The sequence below is a fragment of the Chiloscyllium plagiosum genome, chromosome 1 (assembly GCF_004010195.1).
Source record: "Chiloscyllium plagiosum isolate BGI_BamShark_2017 chromosome 1, ASM401019v2, whole genome shotgun sequence".
Taxonomy (NCBI): domain Eukaryota; kingdom Metazoa; phylum Chordata; class Chondrichthyes; order Orectolobiformes; family Hemiscylliidae; genus Chiloscyllium; species Chiloscyllium plagiosum.
The window spans coordinates 39,393,106-39,403,509 of NC_057710.1; the positions used below are offsets into that span (position 1 = coordinate 39,393,106).

Here is a 10,404-nt window from a genome sequence, read left to right on the forward strand (position 1 = left end):
AACGCCACCCCCCCCCCTCATTTTTTACCATCCCCCCCAATCTTACTGAAACATCTGTAACCAGGAACCTCCAACAACCATTCCTGTCCCTCTTCTATCCACGTTTCCGTGATGTCCACAACATCGTAGTCCCAAGTACCGATCCACGCCTTAAGTTCACCCACCTTATTTCTGATACTCCTTGCGTTGAAGTATACACACTTGAGCCCATCTCTTGAGACAATTATTACAGTGTCAATTTCATCAAATGTTTACATTTAGATTGCTTTGAATCAAGTTTTCTAACAATGGCAGTAGAATAGCATTCATTTCAACATTATCTGGTTTTCCTCCAATTTAGGATGCTGGGGAAAATAAGTTCTACATTACACAGTGCAGTTTCATACCCAATAGAATTGGAGTTTATACAATGTGGATTTGACTGACTTCATCAAATATTACATGGGAAGCAATGCTTGTTGTTTTGCTAGTGGGGGAGCAATTATGATCTAAGAGGATGAATAATGGGAACAGATCAATGTTTATCTAGGGAGTATTTTAAGGATTTGAACCTTAACTGCAATGTACAGTCAACAGAAGGGAACGTTTCTCCCGATGACCTACAATTTTCAGCATTGTGATAGAGGCTCATCACATAATTTTGTAATCTAAATCAATCTTTTTTTTAATTCATGTTCTTGACTGTTGTCACCTTTTTTTTATTCCTCCTACAATCGTCCTTTTAAAAACCCAAGTTATAGCCGTCCATCATTACTTAATAATTTGCCAGTTCTACAAGTTGGTACAATCTCACTTATGTTGAGACATTCTGCTTCATGTTTAAATGGATTTGGTTGAAATACTTACCTGGAATCATGATGTTTAGAGAAGAGGAGTAGACATTTCCACTTCTGCATAGGAGTACTTCCTACAGTCGCTCCTGAGCAGACTACCCATAATATTTAAACTATAACCCCTAGTTCTTAAATCACCAACCAACGGAAATAGTTTATCTATGCTTTCTTTTGGTGTTAATATACTTGAAGACTTGAATCAGATCACCCTTAAGCTTTTAAGTTCTAGAGAAAATAGGATTAATTTGTATAATTTCTCCTCATAATTTAACCCCTGAAGTCAAGTTATGATTCTTGTGAAAAAAAAAAGAGCTGCAGATGCTGGAAATCTGAAAAAAAGCACAAATTGCTGGGAAAACTCAGCAGGTCTGTCAGTGCAGAGAACGCAAAGTTAATGTTTCAGGTCCAATTCTGAAGAAGGAACACTGGACCCAAAATGTTAACTCTGCTTTCTTTCCACAGATGCTGCCAGACCTGCTGAGTTTTCTCAGCAGTTTCTGCATTGTACCCCATTCAAGGCCATTATACCCTTCCTGTGGTGTGGTGTCCATACCTGCTGATAGTATTCAAGTGGGGTCTAGCCAGGGTTTTGTATAGCTACAGCATAATATCTGCATCCTTATTGTCCAGTTCTCTAGATATAAATATTCAGTTTTCCGTTAGTTGCCTTGATTATTTTCTGTCTTTGTTCATATCATTTTGAAATTTTGTGTACCTGGACCCCCAAGTCTCTTTGGTCATTCACTGTATTTAACTTCATGCCACCTAGAAAGTACCCTGCTGTATTCCTTTTTGGCTCAAAATGGATAACCTCTCACTTGCTTGCATTGAATTCCATCTGCCACAGTTTTTCCCATTCATCTAGTGTATCAATACCTCTTTGTAATTTTATGTTCCTTGTTTGTGTGTTCATTAGAAACAAGAAATATCCCGAGGGTACTAGATAGGACGAGTACCAGGGACATGTTTGCACTTGCTGGGGAGACCAGAACTAGGAGACACAGTTTTCAGAATAAGAAATCCCCCTTTTAAGATGATGATGAGAATTCCTTTCTCTGGCTGTTAGTCTATGGTATTCAGTTCTCCAGAAGTGAGAGTCGGGGGTCATTGAATTTATCTACAGCTTAGTGAAATAGATCGTTGATAGATCAGGGAATCTCAGGGTATGTGGGGAGCTGACTAAATGATGGCATGAAAGTGAAGATCAGCCATAATCTTATTGACTGCTGGAGGCATCTTGTAAGGCTGAACAGTCGACTCCTACTCCTAATTCCTATGTTCTTATGTGTCCAAATTAGAAAGACTGGGGGATTGCACATCTATTTAGGCAATGATATTTTTGTTGCACTGACAATTTAACAAGCAATTTTTCTCCAAGTATCATTTGACTGTTAATCCAAATTTAACACTGATTAGTGTTGAAGTAAAATAAGTGAAATCTTCAGTTTACTTAATATGTTTGATGCATTTGATGGAATTGATTTACAGTTTCCTGGACAGTTTAACAATATTTTGATTTCATGCTTCCAATTTGATATTGAAATAAGTTTCTGTGAGGCTGTGACAATGGCAGAATTTGTGTTGCATGGTTGCCAGGTGACAGTTTGCTGACTGTTACAGCTTTTCGTAGAGACTAGTAAATGGTTTTTGGTACCTATACTTGATAAATGAGTGGGTAGCCTTGACATCACACCTCTGCTATTGTGGCAGAAATTTTGTTGAATGTGCAGCTTTGTGAGAGAGATAGCAAGAGGAGTGGAATGAAGAGCTGCTGGGATTTTACCAATTTAATAAATAACTTGAGCACAGAGCCACTGTCAGCTTTTAAGAACATCACGAAAGTTCACGTTGTAACACAAAAATAAAAATGCGTTTTATTGTGTTATTTGAGGATATGTGGATTTTCCACTCGCCTAATTTTAAAAACACTTTTATTGTTAGTTCGCTGTTAGATTTGATATATTCGCCATTACCCCACCTACCATTTTCCTACTTAAAATGCTTGCGTTGGTTCAATTACCAAGAGCCGAGTGATCATTTAGAGAGAATCAATGAAGCCAGTGTTTTGGAAGTTTCACATCACTTCGAAATTTAAAAGAAACAACAAAGCACTTAAAGAGAGGGTGAATTTGCTGTATTTGAAAAATAATTTATTTGCGTTATTGCCTGTCTTCACATCTACCTCAGCTCATCTAGTGCTAAAGTATTCATGTATGTGCAATCTCTTGAGTTAATTATTTTAATGTTTTGCTGGCTGGCCTCCACTTTGGACCGTCAGTAAGTCTGATCCAAAAGTTTGCCTGTTGTGTATCTATGAAATTTGATGAGTGTTAAGATATTACCTCTGTGTTTGCTGACCCAGTCAGGCAATGCATCTAATTACAAATTTTCCTCCATCCTTTCAACTCCCTTTAGAGTCTTGTCCCTCCCTAGCCTTGTGGCTACCTGTTTACAGCCTATATAGATCTCTGTATTGCTCCAGCTCTGGTCTCTTCAGAATCCAGGGTTTTCTTTGCTGTGTCAATCAAGCGTTTAGTTCTCAAATTCCCTCCTTTAGGCTCTTCACTGAAGACTAAGGCTTAATGGTTGTTACTGCAAAGCCATCTTCGATCTCAAGAGGCTGCCCAAGGAAAAGGCTGATGTTATTAGGCTAGTACTTCAAAGGTCTGGGCTAACTGTTTAACTTGCATTGCAAAAGCAGAGAAATGTAATTTTAATTAGTGAATAAATCTGCTGTAAAGAGCATCTGAGGTAAAGATGACCATGTAATTTCTGGATTACCATAAAGTCAGCCAGTTCACAAATGTCCTTCAGGGAAGAAAACTTGCCGTCTTCACCCAGTCAACAACAGCTCTGTCTTCAAAACCATAATCCCTACCAGATTAATCTCAGACCTCGGTCTCAGCTCTAACCTCTGCAACTGGATCCCTAGCTTCCTGACCCTCACAATGCAATCAGTGAAGATAGACAACTGCACCTCCTCCACAATAATCCTTAACACTGGTATCTTGTAAGGATGTATACTTAGCCCCTACTGTACCCCATTAACCCTCACAACTATGTGGCCACATTTCGTATGAATGCCACCTACAAGTTTGCTGAAAATGCAATCATGGTAGGCTGGATATTAAATGACAATGAGTCAGATAATGGAAAGAGGTAGAATGCTTGGTGCAATTATAATAATCTCTCTCTCTCAGCAAGACAAAAGAACAAATCATTGACTTCAGGAAGAAAGGAGGAAGACATGCCCCTATCTACATAAACGAAGCTGAGATGGAGAGGGTCAAGAGTGTCAAGTTCGTAGAAGTGACGATAACCAACAATCTGTCCTGGTCCTCCCAAGTAAATGCAATGGTCAAGAAGGCACAAAGATTCTTCTTCCTCTAGAAATTCTGCATTTCCATAAGGACCCTCACCAACTTTTACAGATACACCTTTGAAAGCATTCTATCTGGGTGCATAATAGCTTGGTACAGCAACTGCTCTATCCAGGACCATAGAAACTGCAGAAAGTTGTATGCACAGCCCAGATCATCATGGAAGCTAACCTCCCTTCCATGGACTCAATTTACATTTCTTGTTGCCGCAGAAAATCTGCCAAGATCATTGAAGACCCCCTCCCACCCCAGTAATACTCACTTCCAACAGCTTCCATCAGGCAGAAGACACAGAAGCTTGAATGCACCTGCCAACAGATTCACGAACAGCTTTTTCCTGTTGTTATTAGACTGCTGCACTGACCCCTCTAATTTCAAATCTAATGTTGACCTTGCTTTTTTCCACCTTGCAGTTGTAACCTTGAATGCCTCATTCTGTCAAAGCAGCCTATGATCTGTATGTCATTGTTTGTGATGATCTGCCTGTACTGCTCACAAAACAAAACTTTTCGCTGTACTTAGTGGCAACAATAAATCAAATCAAATCAGTCTAGCATGTATGTGACTCTAAACCAAGTAGGCTTGAGGGGCTCTATGTACAATCTCTACACATTTTTTCTTATGTTTTTATCCAATAATTGATCATCTACAATTTATATATGTTTATAAAATATCTGCAAAATTGATCAAGCTTTTAGTGTGCCACTCTTTTAAAAAAAAAATTTAATTCTTTCTTTCTAGAATTTCACACTGTAATAAATATATTTTAATTACCTTTTCTTTAAAGGTGAGGGAAGCTGCTCAAGCTTTACTGTTGGCAGAGCTTCGAAGAATTGAGAAAGAAGGAAGAAAGGAAACAATAGACACATGGGCACCCTACTTGCCACAGTATGTTGACAACATTATGTCACGTAAGTATCTTCATGGTCGTCTCAATCGTGCAGTTATGAATATGCTGACGGTGACATGATGTAATGATGCCCTATAGGTTACAATGATTGGTTTCCAATGCCATTATTCATAAACTCAATCTGTGTTTTTTGTTAGCTTGTTATTTGGATTAAAGTTTGAAGCATATTAATGTGAAACATTTTACAGATGTCATCTGAAAATGCATTTGTTATTTCTGTCATATTTTGTCAGCTGAGTCCACATTTAGGAAGGCTAGAATGAGATGAGGCTGTTCCAATAATCTAGTTATATTTCTCAGTTATATAAAATATTATGCCTCACTGGAAATCAATCCTCACTATTCGCCTAAGCATTAGCAAGTTAAAGATTTTATCAAAGTACGCAAAATTTCTCAACATACTCGAGATATATATCTGTAAAGACCAAATTTAACAGAAACTGCAGAAATAAATTGATTCTGACTACATGTGAACAATCATGAACTGTAAAAAATATAACTCTGTTGATTAAAATTCTAACCCTTTTATAAAATTCCCTTTTGTACTCTCGTAGACAGACTACAAAAAATATATTGGTGTTATGGGTGGATAGAAAATCTAGGAAAGGTGTTCATTGATCCCTGTCCACAGGGATCGCTAAGATGATCCTTGCATTTTGCCAGCACTTGCCACTCCTCCTGTCCTTTCACTTTTTTGCAAAAGGCACAGAGCAACTGGTTTACATTTATAACATTTCTGATTTATTGATCAGCTTATACCAACTGGTAAGGGTAAATAAACTGGGTTTCTTTGGGCTTTAAATATTAGTTGTTGGCAGGCAGAGGGTTTTGGCACTGACAACTGGTCACCACGCCACAGATCCATCAGCTACTTTTTGCCAGCTGAGTCCACTTTGTGTGCACTCCCTGGTGCCAGTCAGAAACGTGGAAAATAGCAAAAATATGCCATTCAGCCCTTCAAGCTACTATCACCTCACAATTATGGTTATGACTGATATCTAACTCATTACCCTGTTCCTGCTTTCTCCCCATATTCTTTGATCCTTTTAACCCCAAGAGCTATGTCTAATTCCTTCTAGAAAACATTTTGTTTTGTTTTTAATAGTTTTTTGTGACATAGAACTCGCCACTCTAGCTGAAGAAATTTCTCATCTCAGTCCAGGATCCTTAAATTGTGATGCCTGACTCTGGAATCCCTGATCATCAGGAACATCCTTCCTGCATTTGTCCTGTCACCCTCCCATCCATCTTTGTATTGTCTCCAAGGTGTCTTTGTTCAGCAACACTTTCCATGACCTTACCATTAAGTGCATAAGTCCTGCCCTGATTTGCCTTTCCAAAATGCAGCACCTCACATTTATCTAAATTAAAGTCCATCTACCACTCCTCAGCCCATTGGCCCATTTGATCAAGGTCCTGTTCTACACCGAGGTGACCTTCTTTGCTGTTCACTACACCTCCCCAACTTTGGTGTTATCTGCAAATTTATTAACCATATTTCCTATGTTCACATCCAAATCATTTATATAGATGATAAAAAGCAGTGGACCCAGCACCGATTCTTGTGGCACACCGCGGGTCACAGTCCTCCAGTCGGAAGAGCAACCCTCCACCACCACCCACTGTCTCCTAGTTTCGAGCCAGTTCTGTATTGAATGGCTAGTTCTCCCTGTATTCTGTGATCTAACCTTGATAACCCATCTCCCGTGAGGAACCTTGTCGAACGCCTTACTAAAGTCCATATAGATCACATCCACTGCTCTGCCCTCATCAATCCTCTTTGTTACTTATTCTAAAGACTCAATCAAGTAGTGAGATACAATTTCCCTCCCACAAAGCAATGTGGAGTATCCCTAATCGGTCCTTGCCTTTCTCTGTACTCATTTTCACATGGTACTGGGAGTAATCCGGGGATTACTACTCATGAGGTCCTTCCTAAATTTTTTTTAACCTAGATCCCTAAATTCTGACTGCAGGACCCCAACCTCCTTCCCATGCAAGTTATTGGCACCAACATGGACCATGACCTTTGGCTGATCACGCTCCCTGGAAGAATGACCTGTAGCTGCTCTGTAACACCTTTGAACCCTGACACCAGAGAGGCAACATACCATTCTGGAGTCTCAGCTGTGGCTTCAAAATGCATATCTGTTGCTCTCCTCCTTCCTTCCCTGCTGTACAGATGAATCATCCATGGTGCCACAGGATTGGCTCTTGCTGCCTTTGTCTGAGGATCCATTTCACTCACCAGTGTTCAGTTCATGAGCAAAATCATCTTGGGGCACTTTTGAACACCTTCCTGGTTCTCTTGGATTGACTGCTCTGCAGATGGATGGGTGGTAAAACTGAGAAAAAAAAATCAGACCACCTTTCCCTCCTGATTTAATATTTCTGAACTCATCAAACCGCCATTCCAACTTAAGATGCTGTATTTGTACGTTATAAAACTGAAGAGTTAACTCCCATTTATAGGAAACATCTGTTCAATGTAGCTTCCTTAATTAACTCGTCCTTTTTGGATTATTTTTGTACTCCTCCTTAGCTCTCTGGCCCTGGAATTTATTGGTAACTTTCTGTTTAAAGTTAATTACAAACACATTTAAATTTTTTGAAAGAGGCTAAGACTCCCCCAGATCATCAAACTCCCAAGCATTCTGTTCAAGTTGCACACTATTGTGGGTAATTGTCTGACAAAACAGTGGTTATAGAATATATCATACTGAAACCTAATTTTTTGATTGTCTTTTTCAATTGTGGCATAGAGTTCAAAAGACAACAAGTTACACTAATCTTTTTTTATAGAATGAAAATCAGTACAAAAAAAACACAGTAAAACTTGGAACTGAACATTAAAATAAAACTGCAGATGCTGGACTCTGTTTCTGTCTTCAGAGATGCTGCCAGATCTGCTGAATTATTCCAGCAATTTGTATTTTTGTTTGTTGGAAATGAACAGATTTGTCTGCCCTTGGAGTATTGCATACTGTTCTGGTCACCGCATTATAAGAAGGATGTGGAAGACTTGGAAAAGGTTCAGAGGCAATTTACTAGGGTGTTGCCTGGTATGGAAGGAAGGTCTTATGAAGAAAGGCTGAGGGACTTGAGGCTGTTTTCATTAGAGAAAAGAAGGTTGAGAGTGACTTAATTGAGACACATAAGATAATCAAAGGGTTAGATAGCGTGGACAGGGAGAGCCTTTTTCTTCGAATAGTGATGGCTAGCACAACAGGATATAGCTTTAAATTGAAGGTTGATAGATGTAGGACAGATGTCAGAGGTAGTTTCCTTACTCAAAGAGTAATAGGGGCGTGGAATATTCTGCCTGCATCGGTGGTAGACTTGCCAACTTTGAGGACATTTAAATGGTCATTGGATAAGCACATAGATGAAAATGGGATAGTGTAGGATAGATAGACTTCAGATTGGTTCCACAGGTCGATGCAACATTGAAGGGTCATACGTTTGTGTTGTTGTTAGTTATATTGCTTTTTCCTTTTGGGATGTGAGAGTTCAGTTCCTGTCTGATTATGCATTCAATTCTGAGCATTTGAATGACATGGAGGCAGGAACAGTGGTGCTGTTAAATGGCTTGTAAATGAGTGTAGTACTCAGGCCTCTGATTTCTCTCCCAGGCCCTGACCTTAGCTTGCCAGCCTCCTTTAACCATTCACACATTCACTAAGGCATAAAAACTGTTTAAATGATCTACCAGAAATGTGGAATTGCTTTGGAGCAAAGAAAAGTAGGGGTAGAGCGGTCCTTCTTATATATTGCATGCTCCATGTCAAATGCAATGGAACTATTACTTTTCTGACTTAACATTATTACTGTACATGAGTTGATTGTGCAGAATATTTTATAATATAACCACAGAAAGTGCTGAAAAACCTAAACAGCTCTTGCAAGCATCTGTAGAGAAAGAAAGAGAGTTACTGTTTTGAACACAATAGGACTTCAGATTTGGAGAAACATCATTTCACACTCAGATCATTAAAACATGCTTTCTCCAAGATCCTGTCAGAACTGTTAAGTGTTATTTCTCCCCCAGTACATTCTGTTTATATTTGATTTTACTTTATTTGAACTTGTCATTGTGCAATATTTGCAAGTGCATTATGAATTTGTCTTCCTTATCTGAATTGAAGCTTTTGTTTTTTTTAATATTTCTGTTCTCAGAATAAATAAGTACACTCAATGGTTTATAGCTCAAGTGTATTTTCGGATAATTATTGGGATTAGTTTTGATTCTTTAGAAACAGCAGGTTTTTGTAATAATAGAGTGAAAAAAAATGTTAAACAATAGGAAGCATGATTTTACTATGATTATACTGCATATCAATATTTGAACCTTGTTTGAGTTGAAATTATGGAAGTGCAGTGTAATGTGAGACTGAATCTAGTAATGGTGTTGTGTTAGGATTTCGGTTATTATTTATTGCATCCCCAGAGGGAATTAATCCACTGCCTGTTGTGATTATTTTGGACAGCAGTCAGTCTGTTAGACAACAAGTTAATTGATTTTATATATCAAAAATTATTCAATGTATTAAACATTTCGGTGAAGAAATTAGGTATTTTTAACTGTTTACTTTGCCTCTTCATTTATCACATGTAGATTTCCGAATATTTTGTATAGTTTGGCAGTGCATCCCAGATGAAAAGCTGTCAACAATCCAGAAATTCATGGCAATGGTGTAGGACATAAAATTACCAGAGTAATGCACCTTACAGACACAGGCTGTGGTCAATTAAGAGATTTGTGCTCTACATAAACAATACATTATGCTATATCTCTTGTTTGTCTCACAATACCTTGAGATTCATGTGCAATTAAATACCTATAGGAATGTAGTTTTAGTTCATATGTGGGCATATTGCCAATTCATTTTCACAAAGCGTAGTCCCAGAAATAGAGTCAGAGAGTCATGGATTAAGATAAATTTTCAATTAATCTATTTTGATTCTGAATGAAAAAGAAATATTGTCCAGCATTCAGGGAGAGCCCCATTTCTCCTTTCAATAGTGCTAAGTCTTTTACATCCATTAAAACCACTGGATTAGGAAGACAGAGCTTCACACTGATATGTTATTTCAAGGACTCCATTACAGTACTACAATAAAGTAGTTTGGTTATGATTTGGAGATGCCAGTGTTGGACACACACTCCCACATTCATGCATGCATCCCCCCGCAGACCCAGATACCCCACACCCACACATGCACTCTCCCATGGCCACCTACAACCCCCCACCCCCAACACACCCACAGCACCCCCTATCAT

The 10,404-nt window shown here is 38.6% G+C and overlaps 1 protein-coding gene across 5 annotated transcripts in view; it reads left to right on the forward strand.

Moving 5' to 3' along the window:
- Window positions 1-10,404, forward strand: part of LOC122540110 (WD repeat-containing protein 7) — a 674,231-nt gene that overhangs the window by 224,627 nt on the left and 439,200 nt on the right. For all 5 annotated transcript variants that reach the window (XM_043675451.1, XM_043675605.1, XM_043675690.1 and 2 more), the window contains one exon: window positions 5,001-5,124. In XM_043675451.1, coding sequence (XP_043531386.1) covers window positions 5,001-5,124 — 124 coding nt within the window. The remainder of the gene's footprint in view (window positions 1-5,000; window positions 5,125-10,404) is intronic.